At 42.2% G+C, this 17835-nt stretch overlaps 1 protein-coding gene across 3 annotated transcripts; it reads right to left on the reverse strand.

The window, feature by feature from the left end:
• Positions 1-215: 215 nt before the first annotated feature.
• Positions 216-14197, reverse strand: LOC120051024 (nuclease EXOG, mitochondrial-like). 3 transcript variants are annotated; one of them, XM_038997612.1, is made up of 7 exons: positions 14109-14197; positions 13634-13755; positions 13257-13406; positions 12976-13115; positions 12712-12788; positions 12375-12489; positions 216-1835 (listed from the first exon to the last, which is right to left on the reverse strand). In XM_038997612.1, the coding sequence occupies exons 2-7, from the start codon at positions 13695-13697 to the stop codon at positions 1350-1352; spliced, it is 1032 nt and encodes a 343-aa protein (XP_038853540.1). In that variant the 5' UTR covers positions 13698-13755; positions 14109-14197; the 3' UTR covers positions 216-1349. The 3 variants fall into 3 exon arrangements, with proteins under 3 accessions (XP_038853540.1, XP_038853539.1, XP_038853538.1); XM_038997611.1 differs by lacking the exon at positions 14109-14197 and having other exon boundaries at positions 13646-13873; XM_038997610.1 differs by lacking the exon at positions 14109-14197 and having other exon boundaries at positions 13634-13873.
• Positions 14198-17835: the final 3638 nt, after the last annotated feature.

The raw sequence follows: 17835 nt of genomic DNA on the forward strand, positions 1-17835 counted from the left end.
CATCGCTGCATCTCCCATACGGACTCGGGAGAGGCGAAGGTCGAGAGCCATGCGTCCTCCGAAACACAACTCAACCAAGCCGCACTGCTTCTTGACACAATGCCCACTTAACCCGGAAGCCAGCCACACCAATGTGTCGGAGGAAACACCGTGCACCGGGCGACCGTGTCAGCGTGCACTGTGCCTGGCCCGCCACAGGAGTCGCTAGTGTGCAATGGGACAAGGACATCCCTGCCAGCCAAACCCTCCCCTAACCCGGACGACGCTGGGCCAATTGTGCGCAGCCCCATGGGTCTCCCAGTCGCGGCCGGCTACGACAGAGGCTGCACCTTTAGTAATCTCACAAGACTGGAGAGGTCCAAGCAAATTCCTGGTAGGCATCAAGTATGAGAATTTCAAGGAGAGAACACAAGCAGAGGAAACTGCTTCGTAATATTGAGATGCAGCTCTGGTCTGCCAGACAGTGTGTGTACAGTAGACAGAGTGTGTGTTCATGTGTTCTCATTTGTCAATTACACTGCATTAGGCCTAATAGTTCTCATCCTGATTCCAATAGGCTATGGTTGATTTTTTTTTAAATCGCTGAGTAGGATCCTGTGTGTGTGTGTGTTTGTGTGTGTAAGGTGGATGATGGGTGAGTGATGGGGTCTAGGCTAGTCTTTAGTGATGTGATACTACTGTATATCTGATATCCGCCTGGTCCATTTGGCGGATGGCAGTGGTTGAGTGGTAATGTCCTGAAGTCAGCTATGAGGTAATAGAAACAATAAAGTGACCCATAGTGCTTCTCGGTAACAAACGGATCCATTACACTGGTGATACATGTGCCCTTCTTTTCCTGCGCTCCAATTGAAATGTCTCAATGCAATTAGTAGGTACAGAAAACGCATGATTCCGCCTGGGTCTCTATTAACGATTAGTACCCATAAAAGCCTGATAAGCTGATTGAGTTAGACGGGGGACAATACATTTATTTAAATTGACTGATTTCCTTATATGAACTGTAACTCAGTAAAATGCTGAAATTGTTGCATGTTGCGTTTATATATTTGTTCAGGGCAAATAAAAAAACTATCAATTTTTTTTAAAAACTTTTTTGAAATTCTGGCATGGGAAATACACTTTCCAATGGGAAAAAAACATTAAGAAATATACAGAAAAATCTGTTCAATAAACAATCTAACAAACTATGTAACCCATAGCAAAACAGCCACTTGACCAGTTGCTCGTTTCACAGAGGTTGTGTTCATTAGGCACCAAACCAATGAAAACGGGAGGGACTATGTGGACTTGTCCAATTAGAAACCCTAATTTTCTTATTCTGCTACAAAACGTTTTCTCTTAATGCCCTAAGGAAGATGTGCCAGGTTATGCTCTTTGTTTTCCAGTTCCTTCTTCTTCTCCTGGTACAGTTTGAGTACGTAGTCGTCCGGGGCGATGCCCTGCTCTTTCAGCTCCGCCATGCTCTTCTCCAGCTTCACCGTGGTGCGGGCACTGCCCACCTTCCTGGCCGTGAGGTACAAGGTGAAATCCTTAAAGTCCATCAGGTGGCAGGAATCCCTATCGCACAAGTTGGGGAGGCTCGGAGTTGTCCGCTCCACTTTGGGAAAGAAGGTCAGGCCCGAGATTTTCTCTAGTTCCGATAGACTCACCTGGAAGTCCGTCAGTGGGCGCTTGAAGCCGATTGGCTGGTTGGGTACGACAAAGGCTCCGAGGGCCAAGGTTATTGATGCCGATTGGTTGTTAGTCAAATTGCCCGATGCCGATTGGTCCTTCCTGACGAGGACGACTTTGAAGAGGTGGGTGGGGACAGCCACGTCGTCTTTGCCTATGACCTGCACAAATAACGACACATTACGTTAAATCATGTTAAAACGCAATTTTTTGGGCATTTTGCATATTTTGGTCTATTCGTGCCTCGATAGATTGTGGACTAGGCGGTTCCGAGATACGACAGTGTTAGTTCATGGAGGCCTCGTAAAGAACAGATGGACTTATGCCTTCAGCGCCCTGAGATCTCAAGGAGAGGTCCACGCTGATTTATGGTAAAGGTTGTTTGATCTAGATTAAAGTAGCCTCTAATGGCCACATCAAATAATCCAGGAGCCAGGCAGATCCGCTTCAGCCGACATCCGCATATCTGTAGCGGTTGTTTTGATGGTGTCTGAGGTGGAACTGCATTAGAGCTGTCAAATCCACAAGCGGCACCTAAACAGGACAGTGCCATTGCTTTGTTAGAGGGGCAATAACCATTCAGTTAAAGGGAGAATCATTCACCACACCTGCCCAGTGCCCGGGGCTCCAACTAAGGCCTTGACAAATCAGGGAGACCTCTCAATCGGTTACATTACTCGAATAAACGGGAGTGCAGACTGTACACTAAGATCACATTTCCCTTCACAAGGTCATAAAATAAAATTGTGGTTGTGAAGGAAAGTACCGAAAATAGAACACATACAGTATATAGGCTTAGACATAGTATCAAGGGTGGCTACTTTGAAGAACCTAAAATATATTTGGATTTGTTTAACACTTTTTTCGTTACTACATGATTCCATATGTGTTATTTCATTGTTTTGATGTCTTCACTATTATTCTACAATGTAGAAAATAGTAAAATAAAGAAAAACCCTTTTAATGAGTAGCCGTGTCCAAACTTTCGTATATAAGTCGGAAGTTTACATACACTTAGGTTGGAGTCAACAAACTATGCAGTACCTGTCGAAAGTTTGGACACGGCTACTCATTAAAAGGGTTTTTCTTTATTTTACTATTTTCTACATTGTACAGTCAACAAACTATACTTTTGGCAAGTTGGTTAGGATATCTACCTTGAGCATGACACAATTTATTTTTCCAACAATTGTTTACAGACAGATTATTTCACTTATAATTCACTGTATCACAATTCCAGTGGGTCAGAAGTTTACATAAACTAAGTTGACTGTGCCTTTAAACAGTTTGGAAAATTCCAGAAAATTATGTCATGGCTTTAGAAGCTTCTGATAGGCTAATTGACATCATTAAGGTCAATTGGAGGTGTACCTGTGGATGTATTTCAAGGCCTACCTTCAAACTCAGTGCCTCTTTGCTTGACATCATGGAAAAAATTTAAGAAATCAGCCAAGACCTCAGAAACAAAATTGTAGACCTCCACAAGTCTGGTTCATCCTTGGGACCAATTTCCAAACACCTGAAGGTACCACGTTCATCTGTACAAACAATAGTACACAAGCAGAAACACCATGGGACCACGCAGCCGTCATACCGCTCAGGAAGGAAACACGTTCTGTCTCCTAGAGATGAACGTACTTTGGTGCGAAAAGTGCAAATCAATCCCAGAACAACAGCAAAGGAGCTTATGAAGATGCTGGAGGAAACAGGTACAAAAGTATCTATATCCACAGTAAAACGAGTCCTATATCGACATAACCTGAAAGGCCACTCAGCAAGGAAGAAGCCAGTTCTCCAAAACGGCCATAAAAAAGCCAGACTACGGTTTGCAACTGCACATGGGGACAAAGATCGTACTTTTTGGAGAAATGTCCACTGGTCTGATGAAACAAAAATAGAACTGTTTGGCCATAATGACCATCGTTATGTTTGGAGGAAAAAGGGGAATGCTTGCAAGCCGAAGAACACCATCCCAACCGTGAAGCACGGGGGTGGCAGCATCATGTTGTGGGGGTGCTTTGCTGCAGGAGGGACTGGTGCACTTCACAAAATAGATGGCATCATGAGGTAGGAAAATGATGTGGATATATTGAAGCAACATCTCAAGACATCAGTCAGGAAGTTAAAGCTTGGTTGCAAATGAGTCTTCCAAATGGACAACGACCCCAAGCACACTTTCAAAGTTATGGCAAAATCCAGAAAATCACATTGTATGATTTTTAAGTAATTCATTTGCATTTTATTGCATGACATAAGTATTTGATCACCTACCAACCAGTAAGAATTCCAGCTCTCACAGACCTGTTAGTTTTTCTTTAAGAAGCCCTCCTGTTCTCCACTCATTACCTGTATTAACTGCACCTGTTTGAACTCGTTACCTGTATAAAAGACACCTGTCCACACACTCAATCAAATAGACTCCAACCTCTCCACAATGGCCAAGACCAGAGAGCTATGTAAGGACATCAGGGATAAAATTGTAGACCTGCACAAGGCTGGGATGGGCTACAGGACAATAGGCAAGCAGCTTGGTGAGAAGGCAACAACTGTTGGCGCAATTATTAGAAAATGGAAGAAGTTCAAGATGACGGTCAATCACCCTCGGTCTGGGGCTCCATGCAAGATCTCACCTTGTGGGGCATCAATGATCATGAGGAAGGTGAGGGATCAGCCCAGAACTACACGGCAGGACCTGGTCAATGACCTGAAGAGAGCTGGGACCACAGTCTCAAAGAAAACCATTAGTAACACAATACGCCGTCATGGATTAAAATCCTGCAGCGCACGCAAGGTCCCCCTGCTCAAGCCAGCGCATGTCCAGGCCCGTCTGAAGTTTGCCAATGACCATCTGGATGATCTAGAGGAGGAATGGGAGAAGGTCATGTGGTCTGATGAGACAAAATTAGAGCTTTTTGGTCTAAACTCCACTCGCCGTGTTTGGAGGAAGAAGAAGGATGAGTACAACCCCAAGAACACCATTCCAACCGTGAAGCATGGAGGTGGAAACATCATTCTTTGGGGATGCTTTTCTGCAAAGGGGACAGGACAACTGTACCGTATTGAGGGGAGGATGGATGGGGCCATGTATCGCGAGATCTGGCCAACAACCTCCTTCCCTCAGTAAGAGCATTGAAGATGGGTCGTGGCTGGGTCTTCCAGCATGACAATGACCCAAAACACACAGCCAGGGCAACTAAGGAGTGGCTCCGTAAGAAGCATCTCAAGGTCCTGGAGTGGCCTAGCCAGTCTCCAGACCTGAACCCAATAGAAAATCTTTGGAGGGAGCTGAAAGTCCGTATTGCCCAGCGACAGCCCCGAAACCTGAAGGATCTGGAGAAGGTCTGTATGGAGGAGTGGGCCAAAATCCCTGCTGCAGTGTGTGCAAACCTGGTCAAGAACTACAGGAAACGTATGATCTCTGTAATTGCAAACAAAGGTTTCTGTACCAAATATTAAGTTCTGCTTCTCTGATGTATCAAATACTTATGTCATGCAATAAAATGCAAATGAATTACTTAAAAATCATACAATGTGATTTTCTGGATTTTTGTTTTAGATTCCGTCTCTCACAGTTGAAGTGTACCTATGATAAAAATTACAGACCTCTTACAAAGCATGTAGTAGGAAAACCTGCAAAATCGTCAGTGTATCAAATACTTGTTCTCCCCACTGTATATAATATCCCCATAAGGACAAAAGGTAGGCCTACTACACAGAGCTTTCATTCTTCTCTACTCTCTCTCTACTCCATCCCTTCCTCTCTCTCTGTTTTTTCTTCCTCTCATTCTCTTTCTCTCTCTTCTTCCTCTCTAGGTGGGAGTCCTGTTCCTGCTGATGGGGGGACAGTGTGTTGGCCCCTGATAAACCACAGGGAGACCCCACTCCAGGTGAGTTCATCTGGGATGAAGACACTGCACTCCAGGCCTCTCCACCGCGGATGTTAGAGGCTGGCACTACCAACCTAAGGCGGGCATCCCCGGAGGCCTCTAAACCTCTCAATCCCTCACAGGAAACAAGGACCGCCTGGCAATACCCAGGGGGCACTGCCATGGCAACTGGAGAGGTAGCAAAAGAAAATAATAAACTGTGGGTGTGTCGTGTGTGTTTAATCCCCACTGCTGCAGCTCAGGCCCCAGGTGGGTTTGGTGTTTCAATGGGTGGAACACGGCCCCTGTCGCAGATGATCTGGGTGTCTAGGTAACAGCCCTAGGGCTAGGTTCCCCAACTGGCGGGGAACCCATACACCTGTCACTGTGACTTTATTTGGCCCCCGAAAAAGTGTTATTTTATTTATTATCATTTTGTATTGGTAGACATAAGACTGTAAAAACACCAGCGAATCAGCTCCCAAGTTATTTTGATGTAAAAAATCTGTTCCAAAGTATTCCCACGAACAATAGAGATATGTGACCGTATACAAATGTAAGCAAGGTTTGAAATTATATTTTAGTTTTAGTCAAATACGATATTTGTTTGGGCGTCTTGCGGTCAATTTGCAGTCTACAAATTATTTGAAATGATGTTCTGGCCCCCTGACCATCGACTCAAGAAAAAATCTGCCTGCGGCTGAATCTAGTCGATGATCCCTGCCCTAGGGCAACCGTCTGTCCTTGTGGGTTTACACTCTGGGCCTCACTGGAGGACAAAGAAACACTCATAGCACACGTTCTCTGATAGAATAGCCACAGGGGGGCAAAGCTTCGATGCAAACGTAACTAACGCAGAGGAAAACAAACACTAACCTAACCAGCCGACAGCATCCAGATATTCACCTAAAAAAAAATTTAAGCTACTAAACAGCCACTGTCAGAATCTAGCGAGTGTTGTTTGATGTTGAGTAAGACTAATATTACGAGAGAGTTGGCATATTTTATTAATGACAATATGGGCTGTGTACAAAAGTCTCTGTGAATGAATAACAACTTAGTACTTGTGTGCTTTCTGTGGGTTGGACTTGAAAAGAAGATGGGCTTCATCGACAAGAGGGATTTTTTGTGCAACAGTGACATCTAGTGGCCATGAGGCAGCACAGTGATATGTCCAGAAAATAACCATCATGTTACCTCCTCCCTCATTGTATACGTAAGGGATAATCAACGAGGTGCTATGCGTTCTCCGGAGAAAAAATGTATGACGTGAAGGTGTGTTCCACGACGTGCTTGTTACATTATTTTCCAAAGAACTCATAGAGCCCCGAGTTCATTATCTATTTTATACCATGGCTACAATTTAACACATTTATAGCTGGAAATGTGTTCATTTGTAGGTAGAAAGAAATGTGTTCAACATCCACTGAAGTAGCTAACAAGTTCACTAGATAGCTACAGTAGTTGCATTGGTAACCAAACAAACAGACTTAACTAGTTTAGCTAACCAAACCATTAGTCCTATCTTGCTATTATGAAAGTCGAATTCAGCAATGTTTTCAATTTGACTTTTGCTTTCAAATGCAGCTCAAACATAGAACATGTAAGAATTCAATTAACTATAGCCATTGAATTCTACTGCTGATATACTGTGCGTTACTTAAGCAATAAGGCTGATCTACCACGGCTTTTAGCATTCTGGGCTCAAACTACCCAGTTTATAATTCCCTTTATAAACTGGTATAAACTGGGTGGTTCAAGCCCTAAATGCTGACTGGCTGACAGCCGTGGTATATCAGACCATATACCACAGGTATGACAAAACATTTATTTTTACTGCTCTTATTAAGTTGGTAACAAGTTTATAATAGCAATAAGGCACAGAGGGGGTTTGTGGTAGATGCGCAATATACCACCGCTAAGGGCTGTATCCAGGCACTCCACATTGTGTCGTGCAAAGAAAAGCCCTTAGCAGTGGTATATTGGCCATATACCACACCCCCTCGTGCCTTATTGCTTAAATAATGCACAGTATATCAGCAATACAATTCAATGGCTATAGTTCATTCTTACATGTTCTATGTTTGAGCTGCATTTGGAAGCAAAGGTCAAATTGAAGTTATTGGCATTGCTGAATTCTATTTTCATAATAGCAAGCTAGGACTAATGGGTTGGTTAGCTAAACTAGTAAATCTGTTTGTTTGGTTACCAAGGCAACTACTGTAGCTATCTAGTGAACTTGCTAATTACTTCAGTAGATGTTGAACACATTTCTTCCTGCAAATGAACACATTTCTAGCTGCAAATGTGTTAAATTATAGCCATGGTATAAAAAAGATAATCAACTTGGGGCTCTATGTGTTCTCTGGAAAATAATGTAACTCCTTGGAAGGTTAGTTCCACTCCCCTAGCGTGTCATGGAACACACCTTCCACATCATACATTTTTTCTCCAGAGAACGCATAGCTCCTCGTTGATTATCCCTTATTTATAAACTGGGTGGTTCGAGCCCTGAATGCTGATTGGCTGACAGCCGTGGTATATCAGACCGTATACCACGGGTATGACAAAACATTTATTTTTACTGCTCTTATTAAGTTGGTAACAAGTTTATAATAGCAATAAGGCACCTAGGGGGTTTGTGGTATATGGCCAATATACCACAGCTACGGGCTGTATCCAGGCACTCCACGTTGTGTCGGGCTAAGAACAGCCCTTAGCCGTGGTATATTATCCATATACCACACACCCTCGTGCATTATTGCTTAAATAATGCACTCTAGAATGCCCTTCAAGCCAATTAGAAACGAGTATTCAACAATGTCATGGTATAATTAAGAGATGATGCCCGAGAAGCCGGTGTTTCGAGGATATATAACCAATTTCTAATAGCAATAAGGCACCTTGGGGGTTTGTGGTATATGCCATTGGAGAATATATTGGCACGGTTTGCCAAAATATCCTATATCCCGGCTTCGAGGGCATTATCACTTTTATAGGTTAACAACATATTCAAATAATGATTGACATATTTTCATTAAAAACATTATTTTGATGAATTTATTCATGCCTGTTCATCCTTCCACAAGATATAGTCCCGACACAAATCTAGGGTTAGGGTTGCTACACAAGCCGGCTGGTCGTTCGTTCTATCGGTTCGGTTGCCAGAGACGCAACCCAGTCGTTCAGTCTTTTTATCCTGTATCCAAATGTTCCATTGCCATACTGGCTGGCAACATTCTTATCCCTTGCTTGCTAGCTAGCCAACTACGGCTAACTTACTGTCACATCAAACAGTGCAGCCAGAATAACAATTTAGCATTTGCATTTGTTTAAGTTGTTTTGTAGTGACAGTCACTTGGATACATCCATAACAATGAGCTAATGCGGCGAGATTTCGCCTGGCATAGAAAACGTGCTCTCGTCAGGACACTGTTGTTCAGAGGAACTAGCCAACAACACAGCTAACACAATCACTTCAAACTGAAGCTGGAAAGACTGCAAACTAGCAGCATTTAGTTTCGTTTTACCTTTTTTTAATTGACATTTCTTTGTTTATATCCATAAGAATTATGTCAGCTGATTCATGATTTCGACTGGCTGAGAAACGCTGCCTGCCTGTCTGTCTCGTCCCGACTCCCGACACGTTCATTACTATGGTACAGCTGGAGATCAAATTTGAATGTTGCAAATGTCGGAGAGAGACGGCAAGGTTTATACAAATCTCCGCTGTTGAAAACTAAATGTTAGTCTAAAAGAAATGTGAGATAATGTCTAGATGCTTTTTATAGTGGAGATCAAGTTTATAAATTGCCTGGCTGGGCTGATGAGACAGTGGATTGCTCAGTCAGATGGAACAGAGTAAATATGCATTTTAGCCGGTGGTGACCTGTGGAATAGACACCGGCTGGAATGCAATTTTAACCAATCAGCATTCAGGATTAGACCCACCCGTTGTATAATTAAGTGATAACGCCTGAGAAGCTGGTGTTTGGAGGATATATTGGCATGGGTGTTGTTAGGCCCGAAACAAACCGTGCCAATATTTCCTACAAACACCGGCTTTGTCGGCATTATCACTTTTATACAACGGGTTGCCAACATATTCAAATAATGATTGACCTATTTTCATTAAAAACATTATTTTGATGAATTTATTCATACTTCCATATAGTCCAGCCACAAATCTAGGGCTACCCAAGCCGGCTGGTTGCTCCTTCTCTCGGTTCTAAATCTATGGATTTAGAACTAAAATCTATGGATTTAGTCAAGTCAAACAGTACAGACAGAATAACAGCAAAGTAGCTGCATTTGTTTTTTTAAGCTGTTTTCTGGTGATTTTTTGGGGATACATCCATAACAATGAGCTAATGATGTGCGATTTAGCCTGGCATAGAACATTTGCTCGCTTGCCAGGCCACTGTTCAGAAGAGACAGCTAACACAATCACTTCAAACTAAAGCCGGAATGACAGCAAACTAGTTGCATTTCTTGTTTTTCTATTGACATATATTTGTATATATCCATAAAAATTATGCTGATTCAGCATTTCGACTGGCTGAGAAAAACTGCCAGCCTGTCTGTCTCGTCCCGACAAACGACATTACCATAGGACAGCTGGAGATTTAATTTCAACATTGAAACAATGTTGCAAATGTCAGAGAGACAGATCTAGTATATAAATGAGCTGAGCTGATGAGACAGTGGATCGCGCAGTCAGATGGAACAGAGTAAATAGTCATTTTAACATCATAGTTTTAGCCGGTGGTAACTCGTGGAATAGACACCGGCTGGAATGCGGTGTTTTAACCAATCAGCATCCAGGATTAGACCCACCCGTTGTATAATGTAGTATATAGATCAGGGGTATTCAACTCCTACCCCACGAGGTCTGGAACCTGCTGGTTTTGTGTTCTACCTGATAATTAATTGCATCCACCTGGTGTCCCAGATCTAAATCAGTCCCTGATTATAGGGGAACAATGACAAAATGCATTGGAACTGTCTTCGAGATCCAGAATTGAGTTAGAGGGGTATAGATTATAACAATTATACACAGTGCCTTCGGAAACTATTCAGACCCCTTGACTTTTTCCCCATTTTGTTACGTTACAGCCTTATTCTAAAATTGATTAAATTGATGTTTTTCCTCATCAATCTACACACAATACCCCATAACGATAAAGCGAAAATAGTTTTTTCAAATTTTGGGCTAATTTATAAAAAATGTAAATCTGAAATACCTTATTTACATAAGTATTCAGACCCTTTGCTATGAGACTCGAAATTGAGATCATGTGCATCCTGTTTCCATTGATCATCCTTGAGATGTTTCTACAACTTGATTGGAGTCCACCTGTAGTAAATTAAATTGATTGGACATGATTTGGAAAAGCACACACCTGTCTATATAAGGTCCCACAGTTGACAGTGCATGTCAGAGAAAAAAATCAAGACACGAGGTCGAAGGAATTGTCTGTAGAGCTCCGAGACACGATTGTGTCGAAGCACAGATCTGGGGAAGGGTACTAAAAAAGTACACAGCATTGAAGGTCCCCAAGAACACAGTGGCCTCACTCCTTCTTAAATGTAAGAAGTTTGGAACCACCAACTCTTCCTAGAGCTGGCCTCCCGGCCAAACTGAGCAATCGGGGAAGAAGGGCCTTGGTCAGGGAGGTGACCAAGAACCCGATGGTCACTCTGATAGAGCTCCAGAGTTCCTCTGTGGAGATGGGAGAACCTTCCAGAAGGACAGGTTCTGCAGCACTCCACCAATCAGGTCTTTATGGTAGAGTGGCCAGACAGAAGCCAGTAAAAGGCACATCACAGCCCACTTGGAGTTTGCAAAAAGGCACCTAAAGACTCTGACCACGAAAAACAAGATTCTCTGGTCTGATGAAACGAAGATTGAACTCTTTGGCCAAAATGCCAAGCGTCACATCTGGAGGAAACCTGGCACCATCCCTACTGTGAAGCATGGTGGTGGCAGCATCATCCTGTGGGGATGTCTTTCAGCGGCAGGGACTGGGAAACTAGTCTGGATCAAGGGAAAGATGAACAAAGCAAAGTACAGCGAGATCCTTGATGAAAACCTGCTCCAGAGCGCTCAGGACCTCAGACTGGGGCGAAGGTTCACCTTCCAACAGGACAATGACCCTAAGCACACAGCCAAGACAACGCAGGAGTGGCTTCATGGACAAGTCTCTGAATGTCCTTGAGTGACCCAGCCAGAGCCCGGACTTGAACCGGACCGAATGTCTCTGGAGAGACCTGAAAATAGCTGTGCAGCAACGCTCCCCATCCAACCTGACAAAGCTTGAGAGGATCTACAGAGAAGAATGGGAGAAGCTCCCAAAATATAGGTGTGCCAAGCTTGTAGCGTCATACCCAAGAAGACTCTAGGCTGTAATCATTGCCAAAGGTGCTTCAACAAAGTACTGAGCAAAGGGTCTGAATACTTATGGAAATGTGATATTTCCATATATTTTTTTATAAATTTGCAAACATTTCCAAAAAAAAAAACAGTTTTTGATTTGTCATTATGGTGTATTGTGTGTAGATCGATGAGGATGTTTTCTTTTTAATCAATTTTAGAATAAGACTTTAACGTAACAAAATGTGGAAAAAGTCAAGGGGTCTAAATACTTTACGAGTGCATTTCTTTTTGGAGCTCTCAGACAAACCACTGACATTGGGTGAACACTGTACAGTTGCCCCTAGTCGCATTTCCCCCATTAATGGTTAAGGTTAGGATTTGGGAAAATCCTAGATCTGTACCTAGGGAAAACTTCACCCTGGACTGTACAGTGTGGTCCGCCTAACAGCTTCAGTTACCTGGTAGGACACTGTCTTTTTCCCATCAGCCCCCTCTTCAGAAAGGACCAGAGGTCCCGATATGACCCACACGTCATCAAAGCGCTTGGCCAGGTCCCTGCAGTACATCTCCAGTCTGAAATACAAAACAGTCTATTATACTGGGGCTGTTCACAGACTTCAAAATGATCATTCCATTGATCAGAAGTAAAGTTTGGCTTCAAGGTACAATAGCTTAGATTAAGAGAGAGTTTTATTTCAGCATAGGTCATTCCATGTATATACAGTACTAGGACCAAGTAGTATCACCTAACTTGTGGAACAAATGCAATGAATATCACTGGGGGTTCCCATATACCTGTTCCAGTATCCAGCGTTGTTTTCATAGTTCTGGGGCACAATGTTGGATAGGTAAAAGGTTTCAGCCATTGACTGCTGTTAATAGGAACAGAAAGGAGAGAATTCTGTAAGACCAGTTCACCTCACATACCATCAAAACAAGAAAAGGTCTTAACAAACCACTGGTGTAAACCACATCAACTAAGGACAAGACATTACTCCAAGCTCAACCTACGAAACTAAATGTCACCAATATGTTGGATAGGTGTGATGTGCTGGGTACCTCTGAGGTCTTGTTGTCTCCTGCGGGGGCCATATGGCCCCTGGACCAGCCACTGCCAAGGTAGTCAGCATTGTGTGCAGTGAAGGGTTCTGGGATACTGGGGTCTGGCTTGAATTTACAGGGCTTTCTGTCGGCTTTCCCTGCGGCAGCAAGAAGAGAATTAGCCTATATCTAGGATGTCTGTATAACAGCTGCCTATGACTATCCCAGTGAGCACAATACATTTTTGCTCATAGGGATATTATGACTACATTATTAGATTAACATTACAAAATTATTACCCAATAGTTTCTCATGTGACAGGTGCTCTGCGACCCATCTTGGTGTTTTCATGGCTTGGTTGTAGGACAATGTGTGGTTGGCGTAGTATCTTATCTCAGCTCCTGTCAAGGGGAAGCCATACCGCCCTATGTCCTGCTGTGCCTGAGGAACTGTAACAAAGCATTGATGTTATTTACATAGGCAGAACTCACAAATACTGCAAAATTATATCACATTTGGCTGGCTTCTGATGTGGCTAAGTTTAATATGAATCATTGGGTACTTGTGGATCAGCTTTGATAATTGTTCATTAAGTAATCATTACGTATCATCTGTGTATACTGGCTAATTTCATTACAGGTGATGGCTAACTTAACTTAGCTAACTAAATACTAACTTAAAAGCAAACCTTTCTCGGGCTCTCTCTGGTCCTCTGTGTCCTCATCCTTGTAAAGTTTCATCACTGCAACACATGATCCAGTGGTGACGGCGGCGCCGCACACAAAACCACCGACAAATCTAAAGAATTTAACATTCACTGCCATCTTTATAATATTCAACAGATAAAATACTTTGAAATAATGTGTCTTGTTGCTTTGTGTTTTTAGGTATCACCAGCGTCTCGTGGGCAACACAAAGAAAAGTACATCCGGGTCACAAAATTTCGAAACTTTTCAAAATAAAAGTCCCATACGTTCACGATATGTGAAAAATACTAGTCTAAATATGAACAATGATCCATATTTGTTTATATTTAAGTGACATTTGTACTTTTTTGGGTGTCAAATAAATGCCCCAATGAAATACACTGTATATGCAATACAGTACATATTGGCTTATTATATTATTATGATGTTATTATATTGACTTACATATTGGCTTAGAAAACTACTCCAGGTGCTGAAGTAAAAGTGGGGTTGAGGTTACTCACTAGAGAATGTAGAATCTATATATGTTATTTAATGGGGGACTGAGGTCTATGTGCCCAGCAACACTTTCTACTCCACCCACTCCATTCGTCCCAATGTAGTCTCGTTTTGCCATTCCTCCCAAATCACGTCGTTGTCATATCTCCCTTGGAAATCTGGAGAACGTTCTATAGCAAAAACGGTTTGAATGGTCCGCTGGCTCCCAGCCGCAAGATTTTGATTGGATGTTACATTTCAAGAACCCTCCCCTTACACGCCCGTAGAAGGGGGTGCTGTATGTCATGTGAGTCACTGTTCCGTCCATGTAGTTGCTGCCTCTGCTAGATTCCAGCAGTGTTGCCATGTCCGCGGTTTTCCTGTTAAATGGGCTACTTTGAAAACGATGTCGCGTGTGAATGTTTTTTTGTCGCAGGTTTTTTGTTGTTGGCCTATTTCTAAGTTGCACCGCAGCCGAATGAATTTTCTCTTAAACATGTATATATTTCACTGTGACCTGCTGCTGACTGCCAGACTGTTGTTGAGTGAGCGGTGGGGAGGCCCGGAGGGGTGTGTGTGTGTTGAGAGAGCAGTAGAGCTATCGGCTGAGTAACGTGAGCGAGAGGAGAGAGCAGCACGCGGGCACGTTCTAAACTGCTCTGTTGACAAACACACCTTTCTCCCCCCATTCCATTAGTCCACATTGCTGCGATTTGCTGCCACCAAAACTATTGTGAAGGTTGAACATTATTTTGTTTTTGTAAGGACACAAAAACCAGGCAGTGGGAGAATGCATTTTTTTAAAGTAAAAAAAAACCGATGTATTATTAGCTAGCTGGCTACAGTAGGCCACGTCATAGGCTAACTCAACTGAGCTGGTAGCTCTAAAATTTGCAAAGTGAATTAAGTGTCATCAGCTAGCTAACTTCTTATTAGCTAGCTATCTTGATGTAATCATTGTAAATTAAAAATACAGACTCCAAATGCATTTGTAGATAACAGCCATGGGAGAGGGTAAAATTGCAGCTCCATCTGTCAGTAAAGGGAGTGTACAGTAGACTACTGGATAGGGTGAGTTAATTACGTTGGAGGACATTATGACAATATTCTCCAGTTCCAGTCTATGTAAAGTCTAATTGCAATGAAGAGAGAAGTCCCAATGAATGTCCTAAGAGATTAAGGGTATATCCTATATGCCATGTGTAGGCCTACCTATGTTAGCAAATATTGTATGCATAAATACAGTTAAACATCACACAAAATGTATAAACATATTGCAATTGGAGCAGGCCAACCCTGCTGGAGGTCTGCTGGATATGCAGGGTTTTCTTTCAGCCCAGCAATAATACACCTGATAATCAAGCAGGCTATTGCTAGGCTGGAATATAAATCTGCTAACCCAGTAGATCAGGGAACAGTGGAGCAAGGTTAGCCACCACTGGTATGGAGTTTTTTTTGTTCACCTTAAATGATGCTTTTGTAATAATAGCCTACTTGTTACTACTCAAGTACCTATTGTTGTTTAGACTAAGATGTCTAATCTTTACATATGATCTTATTTGTACATGTTGAAATCATGAGAAGAATCATGAAGTGTTGATTCTTTGAAGATCTCCAATCTGTTTTATTTGATTGTCACTCTCTCTCAGTATATCCGTTATGTGAATACATTTTTCAGCTTTTCACATGGCATGCGTTGCTAATGCAGCCATAAACCTAGATAGAGTATGATGGCATTATTGACCTTATGGACATCTGTCATCTGAAGCAGAGAATAGCGAACCTCACACATTGTTTACATGTTGAGCTATATGCTCAATGTAAAATGATACCAGTAGACAATGAATATGAGGCAAAACATATACCAGATTTGGCCTTTTAAGTGCTGACATAAAATTGTTTAGTGCAAATCCATCCCTTGTAATTTAGGTACAGTGGGAAAATAAGGAGATGACAATTAAACTACATGAGATGGGCATTACAGGTAACATTTTATTTCATTCATTTTAGCAATGTTGCTAGTGTAACGGATGTGAAATGGCTAGTTAGTTAGCGGTGGTGTGCGCTAATAGCATTTCAATCGGTTACGTCACTTGCTCTGAGACTTGAAGTAGGGTTTCCCCTTGCTCTGCAAGGGCCGCGGCCTTTGTGGAGTGATGGGTAACGATGCTTCGTGGGCAACCGTTGTTGATGTGTGCAGAGGGTCCCTGGTTCGCGCCCGGGTCGGGGCGAGGGGACGGTCTAAAGTTATACTGTTACACTAGTAGCTAGCTAGTTATATCCTAGGTAGTTTAAAAGTTAACTGACTTCTCAAAATGAACGTCAGTGTGGCTAGCTACTTATTGTCCCTCATATTTACCTTTACAGCCAAATATCAATTCAGAAATGTAAAAATTTAAAATGTTGATATGGCCAGCATTGTTGACCATTTCTCCCCTCTTGTTGCAGCTTTAGCTCATCTCGAAATAACAGAGTAATGCTTTGAAAACCAGCGCGCTGCAAACGTTCTAAAATGTTCTGTCACCAGTGCTTGTTTTGTTGAAATAAAAAGAGTTGAGGTCTATATTCCCAGCAACACTTTCTACTCCATTGGTCCCAATGCAATACACTATAGGCCTATAAATTACATATTCGTTTATATATAGAACAAAAACACATGTAACAATTTCAAAGATTTTACTGAGTTACAGTTTATATAAGGAAATCAGTCAATTGAAATAAATTCATTAGGCCCTAATCTATGGATTTCACATGACTGGGCAGGGGTGCAGCCCTGGGTGGGCACAGGCCCACCCACTTGGCATCCAGGCCCACCCAATCAGAATGAGTTTTTCCCTACAAAAGGCCTTTATTAGACAGAAATACCCCCCCAGCCGATCCCGCAGGTGAAGAAGCCGGATGTGGAGGTCCTGAGCTGGCGTGTTTCTGCCAAATTCTCTAAAACAACGTTGGAGGCGGCTTATGGTAGGTAAATGAACATTACATTTTCCTGCAGTCAGCATGCCAATTGCAGGCTCCCTCCAAACTTGAGAAATCTGTTGCATTGTTGTGTGACAAAACCACACATTTTAAAGTGGCCTTTTACTGTCCCCAGCGCAAGGTACACCTGTGTAATGATCATGTTGTTTAATCAGCTTCTTGATATGCCACACCTGTCAGGTAGACGGATTATCTTGGCAAAGGAAAAATGCTCACTAACAGGGATGTAAACAAATGTGTGCACCACATTTTAGAGAAATAAGCTCTTTGTGCATATGGAACATTTCTGGAATCTTTTATTTCAGCTCATGAAACATGGGACCAACACTTTACATGTTGCATTTATATTTTTGTTCAGTGTAGAAAGAAAACTATTCTAGGTGCTGAAGTAAAAGTGGGGTTGGGATTACTCAATAGGGTCTGTAGAATCTTATGTTCTTTACATTCACTTAACCATTTCTCAATGTATAATATTATATATATTTTATAAAGTAGTAATCTGTTTAGATTTTTAGTTTAGATTTTTCACGATGTAGTTATAATTTGGGGTAGTGCATAATATTAAAATGATGTTACAAAGCTGCAAAATATATTTTGTATCTAACACTTAAGGCAAAATAGGAAAACCGGAAGTCTATATGTTGCTGCCATGACGCTAATCAAGTTGCCGGTTGGTTTTGTTTTCCAATGAGCTTTCTTTGAAACTATTGAACTT

Source organism: Salvelinus namaycush, chromosome 7 (assembly GCF_016432855.1).
Source record: "Salvelinus namaycush isolate Seneca chromosome 7, SaNama_1.0, whole genome shotgun sequence".
Taxonomy (NCBI): domain Eukaryota; kingdom Metazoa; phylum Chordata; class Actinopteri; order Salmoniformes; family Salmonidae; genus Salvelinus; species Salvelinus namaycush.

What these genes read in the sequence shown, in the direction of transcription:
- LOC120051024 (XM_038997610.1), bottom strand. Translation starts at nt 13,781, where the DNA reads ATGGCAGTGAATGTTAAATTCTTTAGATTTGTCGGTGGTTTTGTGTGC. An exon ending in CGAGAAAGGTTTGCTTTTAA is followed by an intron (nt 13,407 to 13,633) that starts GTTAGTATTTAG and finishes GCTTTGTTACAG; the next exon opens with TTCCTCAGGCACAGCAGGAC. An exon ending in GAGACAACAAGACCTCAGAG is followed by an intron (nt 12,789 to 12,975) that starts GTACCCAGCACA and finishes TCCTATTAACAG; the next exon opens with CAGTCAATGGCTGAAACCTT.